Raw genomic sequence first — 15,409 nt, forward strand, 5'->3', positions numbered from 1 at the left:
GCAACTGGGGCTTGGTGGGACCCCCACGGCCCGCCTCGGCCCCTGCCCAGGTGCTCCTGAGACCCGGGCCGCTCCAGTTCCGCTGGCGCACTGCAGGTGGCCTTTCAAGCGCCCCCAGGGAGGGTTCTCTAAAGAGGAGCAAAGCCCTGGAGAAGACCATCGGGCCTGGGGATGGAAGCCTCTTACTGGGCTGTGTGGGAGGGCAGCCTCAGGTTGTTGCCCGGATCTGGGAAGTGTGGCGTGCAGTGTCCCTTCTGTTCTGATATTCGTTTTACCGCAGGGCTTGGGTGCCAGATACTCTCTGCAGTTAATGCCCCAGCCCCAGCCGGACCTCCTGTCCCTTCTCATGAAGCCGCCTGAACGGTGGCCGGGACAGAGGGCGTCAGAAGGCGTGTACCTTCCTCTGCCTTCCACCACGAGGGCGGTTGACTGCGTTCCCACCGAGGAGAGGCAGATTTCCCCAGAGATGGGGAGAGCTTCCTGGCCGGATCGCGTACCCTCTCTCCCTGCACGAGGGGCCGCATCTGCCACGTGCAACTCAGGGCCTGCGAGGGACCGGAGGCCTGCCAAGGGCCCTGGATGAGCAGCTTGGGGCTGCGGGCCCCTCTCCGGGGAGAGACTCTTCCCTTGGAGCAGACGTGTTCAGAGGAGGCCCGACCAAAGGCCCGTTTCTCTGGCTTCTCACGTGGGGCATTGCTTCCCCTGGAGCCTCCCTGCAGCCCCTGGCCGACTGCTTGCCAGCCACACCTACCCCCCACGGCGGCCCCCACTACCTCCTGGCAGCGGCGTCCTCAAGGTCCCTGAGGCAGATACAGACCCTCTTGGTAAAACCGCGCTGCCCTGTTCTTCGTTGGGCCAGCACAGCGGGGAGGGGCCAGGGCCCAGCCATGTGGCTCTCGCTCTGGAGCGGCCAGGGTCAAACACAGGGCAGGCTCCCCTCAGCCCCCTAGCACACCAGCAGCGAGACCATGGGGCAGACGCCTGTGCTCAGTCCCCGCCGCTACTCCCTACCCAGATCTGGGGCCCCTCAAAACCTCAGTGACCCCATCTTTCCTTTACACATCACATTTATTGACTTTCCCCAACTCCTGGCCCCACGCTGAACCGGCCACGTGGCCGGTCGGGCTCTCGCCTTCCAGCTGGGCAGGAGCCCCACCCCGCCCAGAGGGCTGCCCAGGCGCCCCGGCGGGAGAGCCAGGCTCGGCCCTAAGCACTGTCCTGGCTCAGATGCGGCAGCAGCACCAGGCAGGCGTAGAGGGCGCTCGTGCGGCCCTGAGCGTCCGGCTGCCAGTGCACCTGGGGGACGTCCACCCGCAGCTCCAGGCCGCACTCCTCCAGCAGGACCCAGGCAGGTGCCTTTGAGTCCCAGCTGCTCCCCAGGAGCTCCTGCGGCAGGGACACAGCCCTGTGCTCCTTCCAGGGGGAGCTCTGCTCCAGGACGCTCTGCACCTGCAGGACAGTGTGGGAGGTCGTCGCTGCCCACTCCACTCCCAGCATCCGGCACGCGCCCCCCCCCCAAAAGGCCCAGCCCTGCCCGGCCACCCACGCTCTCTCACCAGCCTGGACTTCCCGGACAGGTCCCCTGTTTCCAGCGCCTCCGCGAGCAGTACACGCTGGGTTTCGTTCAGCACTGGGGAGAGACTTCAGGTAAGAGGGGGTTCCAGAAAGCCAGCTAGAGAAGCCCATCTCCCTGCGCCCTACCTGCCCCCCCCCCCCAGGAGCCTCTCACCAGTCAGTGCTTGTACGAGGTAGAGGATGGGGCGGGCGAGTTCTTCCTCTACATTTCCAGAGGACTGCACCAGGCACTCCAGGATGGCACCCCCCGGGGCATCGGGGGACGCCACCCACCCACAGCACAGGCCCTGTTCCAGCTGGGGACATATGGTGGGGTGGGTGAGCCCGATGGGCCGGGCGCAGGTCCCACCCACCCTGCCCACTCCAGCAGGCTGCTCACCTCCTCCTGGAGGCTCTCCAAGGCTGGCTCTTCCCGCAACACCTTCATCAGGCCTGCCAGGATCTGCCCGCACAGTTCCCCGGACAAGCCCTTCAGGCCATCAGCGTGGACACTAACCTCTACCTTCAGGCCCTGAAAGTCTTCAGTGACTGGCATCTGGTCCTCAATGTCCCCATCTGTGTGGAGAGGGCTGGAATTGCCCGGGTGCCCGCAGGACCCTGGAGAGCCCTGGTCAGGAAGGGCATACTCCCAGGGGGCAAAGGGGAGCCCACCAAGGGTTCTGAGGGTCGTCAAGAAGGTACTGACCCGACACCATGTCCACGGGTGTAGATGGGAACCTCATCTTGAAGTAGCTGAGAGGTATCTGTGACAGGAGACCTGTGCTGCTTGTAGGCTTGTGGCCTGGGTGGGGCAGGGTGGGTCAGTGCAGGGTACAGGTCCCCGAGCCAGACAGGGCTGAAGCCTTCCCCAGACCCCGTCGTCCCTCACCACCGCCCCAGCACTGGCCGCCCAGGGCAGGGAGTGAGGGTGTGCCAGGCCGAGGCTGGTGTGGTGTTGCTTTACGACCTGTGAGTGTGTGTGCACGTGTACGTGTGTGAGTGCACATGTGAGCGTGCATGTGCACGTGAGAGAGCATTGTGTGAGCGTGCACATGTGCGTGCACACGTGTATAGGTGCGTCTGTACGTGTGCAACCGTGCGTGTGTGCGTGAGTGCACTGAGTGTGTACATGTGTGTGCGTGTGTGCATGTGTGACAGTCTGTGTGCACGTGTGTGCGTGTGTGCATGTGTGTGTGAATGTGCGTTGTACACGTGAGTGTGTGTATGTATGTGCACATGCACGTGTGTACATCTGTGCGCACAAGCACATGTGAGCGTGTGGGTGTGTGCACGTGAGTGTGTGTGCGGGTGCGTGTGCATGTGCCCACGTGTGTGTGCCCGTGCGCCCAGTCCTCGGGAGCCCCCGGCTGAGCCATGCTGTGTGGAAGGCTTCAGCTGCTGGTCGTCTGCCCGCGTGGGTGGGGGGATACCCGGTCCTCACCTGTCTGGGGCAGCCTGAAGGTCCTCTCGTCCTTGTGCCGGAGGTGGTGGATCTCTGGCCGCCAGTGGGAGTGGAGCGGGGTGGGGGCAGGTCAGCCAGTGACCCCAGCATCTCCATCACCCACCAGGGCCACCCTGCACAGTTGTCCTTGTGTGCCCCAACCCCTCACATGCCAGAGCATGGGATCCTCAGCCACCGCAGCCAGGAAGCTGTGCAGCCAGACCCCAGCCAGCCGGCGGCTCTTCCTGTGCCTCCCTGCCTCTCTGCCACGGAGCCCAGGCCCCCCAAGTCACCCCAGTCCCCACTCACCCCAGTCAGGGCCAATAACCAGCAGGGCCGTCTGGAATGCAAGGACGCTGCCTGAGGGGATGGTGACTGTCTTCTTCCGGTTCAGGTGGCCCTGGCCCTTGCCCTGAGGGATGGGCATGGGCTCAGGAGTGAGCTCTGGGTTGTGGGGTTGGGTGGGCTGGGTGCGGGTGCTGGGGGTCTGCCTGGGGGCGCTGGGTTTGACCAGCAAACTCTGGGGTGGCCGAGGACACATCACTCCAGACTCCTGAGTCAGAGAAAGGAGAGGGCAGGGGGCCAAGGGCTCTGGCGGCGATGGCCCCAAGCAAAGCTCTTCTCCAGTTTTTTGTTTTTTTTTTTTAATTTTGTTTTACGTTTATTTATTTTTGAGAGGCAGAGAGAGACAGGGCCCAAGTGGGGGAGGGGCAGAGAGTGAGGGAGACACAGAATCCGAAGCAGCCTCCAGGCTCCGAGCAGTCAGCCCAGAGCCCGAGGAGGGGCTGGAACTCACAAACTGAGAGATTGTGACCTGAGCCAAAGTCGGACGCTCAACCGGTTGAGCCACCCAGGCGCCCCTCTTCTCCAGTTTTTATTGAGAGTCTTATCAGTACAACTCAAGGGTGCAGGGGAAAGGAACGTGTGCTTTCGAAAGCGGGAAGAAAGCACGCTCATTAACTGTCGGGGGATCGGTCCGATCAGGGTAGTGACGTGCGGGCGGCGTGGGGTGGGGGGCGACGTGACGGGGGCAGTGTATACGTCACAGGAAGGGGGTTGTTCTTCTACCTCAGATTAAGCATTTACAGAGCGGGGAACACGATCCACGGGCAAGGTGTGGACGTTTCACAGGAGACCGGCTCTTCTTGGTCCGCTTTGCTGCTTCTCAACCGGGCCGCCAACGTTCCCTTCTTAGATCCCAGCCGCCCAGGCTCGGCCGCTCCCTCCTGCCTCCCTGACCCCTGCCCGCCCACGGCCCACGCCACGCACCTGCAGGCGTAGGGCTCCGGGCAGGGCGAATTGGCCACAGCCCTCCTGCTTCTGGGCCCAGGTGACCTCCACCTCCTCCTGCGTCTGCAGCACCTCCGTCACCACGAACACGTCGTTCCCGCAGCTCCGCAGCTGCTGCAGGATCTTGTGCTCCGGCTGCCGCAGGCGCCTACGGCAGGGGGTAGGTCTGGAAGCTCGGGGGGCTCGTCCTGCCCTCTCCGGCCCGGGCCATGGGTCGAGCCTCCCTCCAGGCACCTCAGCCTTCGTGCCGGTGGGGGGCTGACACGGCCGGGAGTGCGGGGGCTCTGCGGGGGCTTGGGCACAGGACCCCAGTCGCTCCTTCCCCCGGGGCTCCCAACAGTGTTTGGGGGCGGGGCCAGATCCAGGGGTGATAAGTGGACACCCACAGACGCCTGGAGGTGCCCCCCCCCTTGTCGGTTCCACCCCAGTGGCCTGGGCTCTGCCTGACCACCCTGGCCCTCAGGAGGCGCCCCCCCCATCACCTCTGCGGTCTCAGCAGCCCCCTGGGGACTCCCCCACCCGACTGTGCTGACCCCTTGGCCCGGCACCGACACCCTGTGACTCCTGATGCCCCAAGGCTGTGACCCAGCGGTTGCTTAAGGTTGGAGCCTCCCCGGCCCCCCCGCCACCGGCTCACCTTTCTTTGTTCATGGCCCCCCAGGTGTTGAGGGGCACTTTCAGCATGCACACGTTCATGGAGGTGCTGGCTGTGGCCGACACCGCCGCCCCGCTCACAAACTTGCCCTGTCCCAGAGCTTTCACCTCCACGTTGCCCTGCACCATCCCGTCCACGAGGTCTTCGATGTGGAAACAGGCGACCCGTTCCACAGCTAGAGCCAGACCGGAGCTGAGGCTTCATCCTGCCAGCTGCCCCCCATCCCCCCCCCCCCCCCCCCCCAGGCAGAGGTGGTGCCTTGTCTTTTGAAAGCACACAGCCCAGACGCCCAGAGCAGGCAGCAGGCCGGCCTGTTGGCTCCCCTCCCACCCGAGGCCCCGACTCAGTGCCCAGCAGGTACCTGGTTCTGGGGCATCAGGCTCCAGAATGTCCCTGATGGACAGGTTGAGACACTTGTAGCGGGGTTTCCAGAACCATGAGCTGGAGAGCTTCCTGCCCAGCAGGCAGTAGGGCCGGAAGCTGGTGGAGCTCCGCAGGCTGTCCACGGGGATGAGGTCTCCTTTGGGGTCCAGCTCCCGGACCACGCTCTTGACCACCCTTTCGAAGGTGGACGTCATGCTCCCGAGGGGTACAGATGGCTCAGGCGTTCTGCGATCAGGGCTGGAAGAATGGGAGGGGGCCCGGGGCCAAGTGGGTACTTGGATGCCTCCTACGACAGGGAGCTCTTTTCCTCCACAGGCCAGTCCTGGGATGCTCCAACAGGCAGAAAGCTCCCGCCGCTGATCATTACTCAGCACTGTCTACCCTGGCATCCACTCGAACCATCTCTCCATGGGGTGGGTGAGTGCCCCTAGGCTGGGACGGCATTCGCAGCCCTCAGTGGGACTCAGGCCATTCACACCATCTGTACCATGGCCAGAGTGCCCGCAGGACACCCAAGAAAGCCCAGGGACTCTCAGTGCTTGGGGAAGGGTGGGGCAGGGCCGCCCTTGGCTACCCACAGAGGCCTCTGTCGTGTTGTCAGCCCAACAGCGCTTAGAGCCACTCTTGAAAAGTAGCCACCGAGGGAGGGCAGCACAGGGGCCTCAGGGTGAACCCCAGGCCGGTGCTCTCTCTGCTGCAGCAGCTGTCTCCCTGGCTGAGGTGTTCAGGGGGCAGAGGAAGAAACAGGAGCCACCAAGTTCCTGGGCACTTGGCACAGGGGCCACAGCGAGGCCCAGTCAGAGCGTCCCCAGCTTCCAGGTGAACCCTCTAGGGCTTGTTCTGTGCCCAGAGTCTAAGGCTGAGGCTTCAGGGGTCAGAGGCCAAAGCAGGCCTGACCCGGCACCCAGGAGCCCCGGGTCCCAGACAGCGGAGCTCCCGTCGGTAGGAACCTCTGAGCCTCAGTGCCCGTCTGAATCGGGAGCGGACCAAAGGGTGACCGGAGACCCAGATGGGCTGGTGAGGGCGCTGCCTTCCCAAGGGCCTCAGGCTTCCCCAAACTGGTCTGGGATCATGGGGAGTCCTGGAGGGTGCTGGGACCAGGTGGCCTCCCGAAAGGGCCGACGTCCTCCGCCCCTGGTGTGAGCCACCCCCACGCCCCCGCCCAGCCAGCAAGGAACGGCACTGGGTGTGGGGTGCAGCTCACCGTGACCGTCACCCCAGGCTCCGGGCCCACGACGTGAAGCAAGGCCTCCCTGCAGACCAGGGCTGTGCCGGGAAGCTTCTGAGCAAGTGCACAGACCCAAAAGTGAAACTGTGGCCTAGGGAGGCTGGCCGATGCTCCCGGAAACGCCCCAGGCGGCACACACCCCGTGGGGCCCCTCTGCCCGCCCAGAGTGGAGCAAGCCAGGGGCCATGTGGCAGCCCACGGCCTCCGCCTCCAGCCGGCAACACCTCTTGTGGTTTCTTTCTTACGACTCGGGCGATGGCAAAGGCTCCATTAGACATTTCTCTAAGGAAAATGTACAAACAGGCAGCAAGCACTGGAAAGCTGCTCATGTCATCAGCCACCAGAGGCCCGCGCATCAGACCACATCTGTCGCGACCGGCGTGACAAACACCGAGGTCAGGGTCCTGAGGGTAGGGGAATGCAAGAAAAAAGAGAGATAAGAGAAAGTTTGGGAACAGGAGGGTCCCCTGGGCTGATGGCCCAAGTGATGGCTTTATTGTTTCTGTACACGATCTTTTATATCCAGACTCTTATGGGTCAGACCATTCTAAGAATAAACAGGTTTCACATGATCGCTGCCAACCAAAACATTTAGTTCTGTGTTTCTTGTGAATGTTCTAGACGGGTCACAACAAGACCTTGTTGATAAGATTGCTAGCAAAACACAATTCCCATGTTTGTGTCTATCTGACTCGGGGTAGAAAAAGGGAGGTAGCATTACTGCCAACACCTGCAGACCACGGGCTTCAGGAATTAACTTTCTCAGCCTTGACAAGGCTTTCGTATGCCCTTGAAAGTGGGGGAATGGGAGCGGGAACCACCGGGTTGGCTAAGTCAACAGGGAACCATTGCTCGACCCGGTCTCAGCCTGGCGCCGGGGCCCGGCCTCCCACATGAACGGGAGGGGGAACCACCGGGTTGGCTGAGTCGACAGGGAATGTTGCTCGACCCGGTCTCAGCCTGGCGCCGGGGGCCCGGCCTCCCACACGTCCTCCTATTGTTTGTAATTGCAACATGTGCATCCTGGCCTGGTATGTGGTAAAGGCAGTAAGACCCCATCTCCAGAAATAACACAGCAAGACAGGTATAACAGATATTACGGAAACAATTCCAATAAAGATCCAAAAGGAATGCCGAAGAATATTAAATGGATTAAACTCATTAAGTTGGTGCAGTATGGTTTCAGCGAGATCTCCAGGGTCAGGGAAACTGAGTGAGCTACTTGCAACAGCATTTATCTCTCCTTGTAGCTGTAAGAGGTCTAAGCTAGTGTTAGCATCATGCCAAACCCCTTGTAAACGACGACGCACTTGTCCCCATGTCATACTGGTATACTCTAAAGGGGTAACACAGATGTGCCTATATGCATCATGACAAGTTAAAGAAAGTCTGGTACGCAAAACAGCAAACTGATCACCAAGATACATTAATGCTTCTTGTAGTGCCTCTAATTGGGCTTCCAATTTACGGTCTATTCGTTCTTGAGTGGCAAACACCTTGGATACATTATGAGCGAACTCATTTACATGGGATGCCGTTTGGGCACTTTCATGTAAGGATATTACAGATACAGTTGCAGAGGCAATTACAGTCACTGTCGCTATGAGTCCAGCAATCAAGAGTCCAAGGAACCGTCTGGTCCTGCGCAGCCGTTTACTGATTTCTAAGGCCAATTGCATCCCATAATTAGGATACCAAGGTCCTGTAACATTTCCTGGCAACGTCCAATAGGGAGGTGGTAAGACCAGATAAACCTTCATTCCACTTCTAGAGGGTCCATTCTACTGGTAGACAATTGGTCAAGACATAAGCAGGGCACGTCAGCCGGTATAACTGATGACCATCTTCTCTCACTGGAGTAATGGTCCCATCTCCAACAATCAGATAGTAGGGTGGAGGAACACAGGCACGCAATTGCAGAACTGGAGAAACATACTATTCCGGAAAACTAAAGCTGTCATTAGTATATATTTTATCAAAGGTAGCATATAACTTCCACAGATCAGAATGAATTCTTCCTTCAGGGGATTGCAAAATGGTTTGTGGGATAATCTTGTGGTGTACCTGAACCTCCTTAGGAGGTGGACCCACGACCCTGGGATCAAGAGTCCCATGCTCTACCGACTGGGCTAGCCGGGCCTTTCGGGAATAATCTGTAATGGTATAGTTTATGTCTTTAGGAGTCATCCTCAAGGAAGAGGCCCAGGAAGGCCTTGACCAGCTGAGGGACATACAGGAAGATTCCGAGGGGGATCACGCGGCCCAAAAAACATCCATTCTCCTAATAATTCTCTCTTTTGCCAATAAGCGGCAACGGAGCGGGGTACCCGTTCAGAAGGACGCTTGTCATTTTGCCACATAGTATAAGTAATAGACCGCCCTACTGGTTTCGTACCCAAACACCCATAAGCAAGTTTGTAGGGTGTAGACTCCCTTTGCAGGCAGATGGGTGTTCCTGCAGAGAGTGCCGTCCAATGTATAGAGGCCGACACAGTGGGCAGAAACCCTGCATCTTCCCCTCCCATAAAGGTGAGACTGGTGTATACTTTGGGTGTGGGGTCTCTCCATGGTGCAGGAGGACCTACCCGTATGCCCAACAGAGGGCCGACTCCCCGGCTGTAGTGAGAAGGCACAGGCACGCCAAGAAGACATGTGTGGCCGCTACCTCTCTACCTGAGGCCATCACTGCATCAGTCGCCTGGGTCAGCAGGTTCTTTATCTGTCCCCAGGTGGGTGTACCCGCCTTATGACTCCGCCGTTGTCACTTCTGGGGGGACTCCGTCGCTGTCAATGTGGCCATTTTTCGGCGCAACCGTAATGTCTCTGAGGAGCCGAAGCGGGACCCGGCGTGGCACTTCCTCATCCTGTGGAAAAACACAAGCATACCCTCGCCCTTTTCGAAGGACTGGGTCTGGGCCTCGCCAAATGCCTTCCGGCATAGCTTTCCATCTTGCCATCAAGAGAGGTTCTTGACTCCTTCCCCAGCGATGCTCTGCGGCAGTCCTCCCTGCTTCATTGACATTAAAAAAGTCTAAAACATACAACACGAGAGTGAGATGTACGTGTGGGGAATACTTGATCTTTCCCTTTAATATCTCCCCCTCTTTAAGTTTTTGCAGATACTGTTTTAGAGTCAGATGAGCTCACTCAACAATAGCCTGTCCTGTGGAATTATAAGCAATGCCAGTTGTATGCTCAATTCGGAATCGGCGGCAAAATTCTGCAAAAGATTTAGAAGTATAAGCATTACCATTGTCAGTTTTTATTTCGCGAGGTTTGCCCTTTGCTGCAAAGGCAGAAAATAGGTGATTTTGAACAGCAACAAATGCTTCTCCTGAGTGGGCTGAAGCATGTATATAGCCTGAGCGAGTATCTACAGACACATGTATACATTGCAATTTCCCAAAAGGTAAATATTGGGTGACGTCCATTTGCCACAAGTCATTGGGCCGAAGACCTCGGGGATTAATGGCATAGACCGGCTGTGGGAAGAATTGCGGACAGATGCCGCATTGGTTAACAGTTTGGCCGCTTCACGAGATATTTTGAATTCTCGTCGAAGGGCTGCCGCATTCTGATGAAAATTATCACGACTCCTTTTGGCTGTTTCCCAAGGAGTGGTAATGGGCAGAACTTGCAATAAATGGGTTGCTGCATCGGCTATCCGATTCCCAGCAACTAGGGGACCGGGCAGATCGGTGTGAGCTCGAATGTGGGAAATATAAATTGGACTGTGCCGTGAATTAACAAGTTTTTGTATAGCATGAAATAGATGATAAAGTTCCTCATCTGCCGTCAGTATAAAGGCAGTGGGAAGCTGCAACACGGCTTTGACCACGTATTGACTGTCAGAATAGACATTTACAGATTCTGGGTAAGTTCTTAGGGCTACCTGAACGGCATAAAGCTCGGCCCTTTGGACAGATTTAGTCGTATCATTTAAAGTGATCAAATTTCTATGTTGGGAAGTGACATAATACACTGCAATTTTACCCTCTTTACCAGCATCCACAAAAATGGAAGCAGCATCTTCAATCGGCTGACAGACAATAGGATTATAGGGCAAAATATCTATAAGACTGAAACCTTGTATTAAAGAATCAGAAGGTAAATGAAATTTAATTTGACCTGAAAAATTAGCCAAGGCAAGTTGCCATTCGACGGACTGGGCAAAAGCAGCGTCCACCAGCTTCTGTGTCAGAAAGGCACAGGCAATAAATTCTGGATCGTGTCCAAAGAGCTGAACAGCTCGGGATCTTCCTCTAATGATGAGAAGACAAACCATAGATAGCAAAGGATTAATGACATGTGGAGAGTGTAAGGCTAAATGTAGCCATTCAAGTGGGCCATGAGATTGCCACAGAATTGCAAAGGGGATGACCTGAGGTTTTAATATGATTAGATACAAAGGCTGAGAAGGGTCAACTCTAGTGACTTGGGCCTGCTGAATGGCCTGTTCTATATGTCTTATAGCTTCTTTAGCTTCTTGAGTGAGACTTTGCGGGGATGCTGGAGAACTATCTCCTTTTAGAATATTAAACGAAGGCAGTGATTGTTCTGTGGTGACCCCTAGTATGTTTCTAATCCAGTTTATATCTCCTAATAATTTCTGAAAATCATTTAAAGTAGTCAAATGTCCGGTTCTAACTGATACTTTCTGAGGTCGGACAGTTGATCTGGAGAGGAGATACCCTAGGTATTCAAAAGGTGCTTCCCTTTGAACTTTCTCGGGGGCAACAATCAAATTATATGCTTTAAGGCATCTTTGAAGAGAAATAAAAGCCTCCTGTAATAATTCCTCAGTTTCAGCAGCCAAAAGTAAGTCATCCGTATAATGGATACAATATACGTGGGGAAAACTCTGTCTAAAAGGGGCAATTGCTGGGCGCCTGGGTGGCGCAGTCGGTTAAGCGTCCGACTTCAGCCAGGTCACGATCTCGCGGTCCGTGAGTTCGAGCCCCGCGTCGGGCTCTGGGCTGATGGCTCAGAGCCTGGAGCCTGTTTCCGATTCTGTGTCTCCCTCTCTCTCTGCCCCTCCCCCGTTCATGCTCTGTCTCTCTCTGTCCCAAAAATAAATAAACGTTGAAAAAAAAAATTTAAAAAAATAAAAATAAAAGGGGCAATTGCTCTGGCCACAAACTCTTGACATAAAGTCAGACTGTTGGCCATGCCTTGCGGTAAGACCTTCCACTGATACCGCTTAGCAGGTTCCTGTAAGTTAGCGGAAGGCAGGGAGAATGCAAAATGTTCTCCGTCGCCAGGGGAGTACCAACGGAATGGTAAAAAAACAATCTTTTCAGTCCCAAACTAGTAATTGATATTGTAAAGGAATGGCCGATGGGGAAGGGAGGCCGGGTTGCAAAGCCCCCATGGGCTTCATGACAGCATTAATTGCTCTCAAATCTTGCAGCAACCTCCATTTATTTGACTTTTTTCTAATCACAAAGATTGGGGTGTTCCAGGGACTGGTGGAGGGAACTAAATGACCTAATTGCAGTTGTTCCTCTATGAGGTGAGCAGCAGCCTCCCTCTTAACAGTAGGTAAGGGCCATTGGTCAACCCACACTGGAGTGGAAGTCATCCACTGGAGAGGCATAGCGTGGGGAGTTTCCAATGGCCCTAGGAAACACCCAATCCGAAATGGTCTCTTTTGGGCTCGGGGACATACGGCTCAGGATTCCCTTGTAACTCCTTCCCTAAGCCTTTCCCCTCAATATAGCCCATTTCCTTCATAAGGTGCATAGCAAGATTAGTCTGTTCTTGAATCGGGGCTGCCTTAGTCTCCAGAGTCAAATTCAATGCAGTTAATATGTCCCTGCCCCAGAGATTAAGATCTATATTCAAAACAAAAGGCTGAAAAGTTCCAGTCATACCATCAGGCAGTCTCCAATGTAAATAATCGGAGCTTTGCAACGGAGCAGAGGCATAACCAACACCTTTAATTGGAATATTAGTCACTTGAGTAGGCCATGTGACAGGCCAATTTTTTTGAGCAATAACTGAGACATCTGCACCTGTATCCACTAGTCCCTCAAAAGGGACTCCTTGGATATGCAATGTAAGCATGGGCTTTTCTACAGAGATCACTTTAGCCCAATAAAGATCTGTGGAGCCGAACCCTTGATTTCCCCGGTAAGGTTTAACAGCCTTATTATTGGAGGATATCCGGGGTATCAAGATCAATTGTGCTATGGGAGTCTTGGGCTCAAGCACCAAAGTTCCCATAGTTAAGCTGGCCAAAATTTTTATTTCTCCAGTGTAATCTTCATCAATAACTCCAGGATAGATCACCAGTCCCTTAAGAGTCCAGCTGGATCTTCCCAATAATAACCCCCGAGTATTCCTGGGTAGAGGCCCCCATATCCCTGTGGGGATGGCTTTGGGGGGATGTCCTCCTTCTAGGTAAACGGACTGAGCTGGGGCAAGATCTAGTCCCGCACTGGCGGGGGTACCGCGGTGTAGTTGGCTAATACCTGGGAGGTCTCCAGTGTTGGACACAATGGGTGGGAAGGCGCCTGTGGGAACATTGCTGCAATTGTTTGAGGGGCCTGCGGCTGGCCCCGCTTCCAGTTTCCCTGAAGAGGTTTGCCATTACGATCAGTTTTAGAGCGGCGTTCATTGACCCGGTGATACCCCCCGTCTACATCTGGGACAAATAATTGCCGGCTTATTATTAATGTTAGGGCCACTTGGCAAACCGGGGGTGGTTGGAATTATTTCTTTACTACGACATTGGGCCTTCATATGGCCCTTTTGGCCACATTTGAAACACACTATTCCACCTGACTTCCTTGGATTAGTTCTTACGTTTTTACCCTGAAGCTGGGCATGCACCTGGAAGGGGTCCATTCCCTTTAAGGCGGCTGCCAAGGTAATGCCCTGAATATAAGAGGGTCCAATCTCAGCACATAGCCTGATATAATCCTCCAAGGTACCCTGATTTTTCCAAGGACGAACGGCTGCCTGACATGCAGAATTAGCATTTTCATAAGCCAGTTGTTTTGCAATAATGGTACCTGCCTCCCCATCAGTAACGATACGACTGACTGCAGTCAAGAGGCGCCCAACGAAATCCTGGTACTTCTCATCTGGCCCTTGCCTAATTTTAGACAATTCCTCAGTTATGCCCCCTGTGGAGGGGAGTTTTTTCCAAGCTGCAATGGCACAGGTATTAATTTGATTATATGCAGTTTCAGGATAATTCAGCTGGAGGCCCACATCATAATATTGTCCTGTACCGGTGAGCATGTTGAAATCCACTGGTACGTTAGTTCTTTTATTATACATAGCCTGTTTTTCAGCATTCTCTGCAAATTCTGCTTTCCACAAGAGGCTATCTCCCACACTCAAACAAGCCTGAGCAATGACCTTCCAATCTCCTGGCATAATGCCTCCCTGCTCAAATTATCAAGCATAGACAGGGTAAAGGGAGCTGTTGGACCATACTGGGCTGCAGAGGATTTCAAATCTTTCAGCAATTTAAAACTTAGGGCGGAGTATACTCTCTGTCCCCCCTGCTGAATAACAGGGTAAGCGTGAAAAGCAGAGGTGTCTTCCCCATACTGTGTTGCTTGATACAGAGTCCGCTGCAAAGGAGTAGCTCCCATAATGGGGTAAGGTTCAGTGGACTGTTGATTCTGAGTAATAGGGAAAGCCAGCCGAGGTAAGCCTCTATCTGGTGCCTGAAAAGAAGGTCGTTTTAAAGGTACTTTCTGGACCAGAGGGGCCAAGAAGGCAGGCTTCCTCTGGTCTTCCAAATACGGCCCATCATCCCCCTGATCCCCAAAAGGAGAGTCATCATTATTTTCTGGATCTTGCATAGACAACTGTTCTAGGAGGGGGAGAGGAGATAAAGGTGAAGGCACCCGTGACTGTCCCGAAAGGGCATTGAAAGTGGCTTCTGGAGGGAGAGGAGCATCTGAAGTCACTAAGGGTTGGGCTGCTTCCGAGCTAAGGGAAACCATTTCAATAGAATCCTGCGGATCAAGGACCTCCTTAATACAGGTCCAAGTAGACCACAAAGCCCCTGGAACTGCAGCCCGGCGAACCTTCATCTGATTCTTAAGTTCCTGACCAACTCGCTGCCAATCCTTTAAATCAACTGTACCCCCGTCTGGAAACCATGGGCAATAATCATGCACTGTGTCAAAAAATTCCCTAAGGGCTGACTGAGAAACCTTAATTCCCTTCTCCTTCATAAGAGCCTGCAAGGCAGTTACAAAATATCCCTGTTCCGTTAGACTGTTTCTGTCCCATAGTTTTACTCCCGTCGTCTGTGCTGCTGGCACAGTTCCCCTACCTGAATTAGACGCCGCGTGGTCCGCTTTCGCTTTCCTCCTTGTTGTCTCAGGTCCCTGTTCGGGCGCCACTTGTCGCGACCGGCGCGACAAACACCGAGGTCAGGGTCCTGAAGGTAAGGGAATGCAAGAAAAAAGAGAGAGAAGAAAGTTTGGGAACAGGAGGGTCCCCTGGGCTGATGGCCCAAGTGATGGCTTTATTGTTTCTGTACACGATCTTTTATATCCAGACTCTTATGGGTCAGGCCATTCTAAGAATAAACAGGTTTCACATGATCACTGCCAACCAAAACATTTAGTTCTGTGTTTCTTGTGAATGTTCTAGACGGGTCACAACAAGACCTTGTTGATAAGATTGCTAGCAAAACACAGTTCCCATGTTTGTGTCTATCTGACTCGGGGTAGAAAAAGGGAGGTAGCATTACTGCCAACACCTGCAGACCACGGGCTTCAGGAATTAACTTTCTCAGCCTTGACAAGGCTTTCATATGCCCTTGAAAGTGGGGGAATGGGAGCAGGAACCACCGGGTTGGCTAAGTCAACAGGGAACCATTGCTCGA

The 15,409-nt window shown here is 54.9% G+C and overlaps 1 protein-coding gene and 1 long non-coding RNA gene across 2 annotated transcripts; both read right to left on the reverse strand.

Annotated features, from left to right (window-relative positions):
- Positions 1 to 1,049: 1,049 nt before the first annotated feature.
- Positions 1,050 to 6,641, reverse strand: GSDMD (gasdermin D). The gene is made up of 11 exons (XM_045453411.1): positions 6,529 to 6,641; positions 5,302 to 5,561; positions 4,923 to 5,115; positions 4,265 to 4,433; positions 3,305 to 3,407; positions 2,996 to 3,049; positions 2,261 to 2,356; positions 1,955 to 2,130; positions 1,730 to 1,871; positions 1,557 to 1,630; positions 1,050 to 1,449 (listed from the first exon to the last, which is right to left on the reverse strand). The coding sequence occupies exons 2-11, from the start codon at positions 5,516 to 5,518 to the stop codon at positions 1,207 to 1,209; spliced, it is 1,467 nt and encodes a 488-aa protein (XP_045309367.1). The 5' UTR covers positions 5,519 to 5,561; positions 6,529 to 6,641; the 3' UTR covers positions 1,050 to 1,206.
- A 1,343-nt stretch (positions 6,642 to 7,984) lies between these two features.
- On the reverse strand, positions 7,985 to 15,180 carry LOC123585357. The gene is made up of 2 exons (XR_006706109.1): positions 14,852 to 15,180; positions 7,985 to 9,772 (listed from the first exon to the last, which is right to left on the reverse strand). It is a non-coding gene; the product is annotated as an uncharacterized LOC123585357 (long non-coding RNA).
- Positions 15,181 to 15,409: the final 229 nt, after the last annotated feature.

Source organism: Leopardus geoffroyi, chromosome C3 (genome assembly GCF_018350155.1).
Source record: "Leopardus geoffroyi isolate Oge1 chromosome C3, O.geoffroyi_Oge1_pat1.0, whole genome shotgun sequence".
In the NCBI taxonomy this organism is placed as follows: domain Eukaryota; kingdom Metazoa; phylum Chordata; class Mammalia; order Carnivora; family Felidae; genus Leopardus; species Leopardus geoffroyi.

What these genes read in the sequence shown, in the direction of transcription:
- GSDMD (XM_045453411.1), bottom strand. Translation starts at nt 5,518, where the DNA reads ATGACGTCCACCTTCGAAAGGGTGGTCAAGAGCGTGGTCCGGGAGCTG. An exon ending in CTTCAGGCTGCCCCAGACAG is followed by an intron (nt 2,357 to 2,995) that starts GTGAGGACCGGG and finishes TGCCCCACCCAG; the next exon opens with GCCACAAGCCTACAAGCAGC. An exon ending in ACCCGTGGACATGGTGTCGG is followed by an intron (nt 2,131 to 2,260) that starts GTCAGTACCTTC and finishes CTCTCCACACAG; the next exon opens with ATGGGGACATTGAGGACCAG.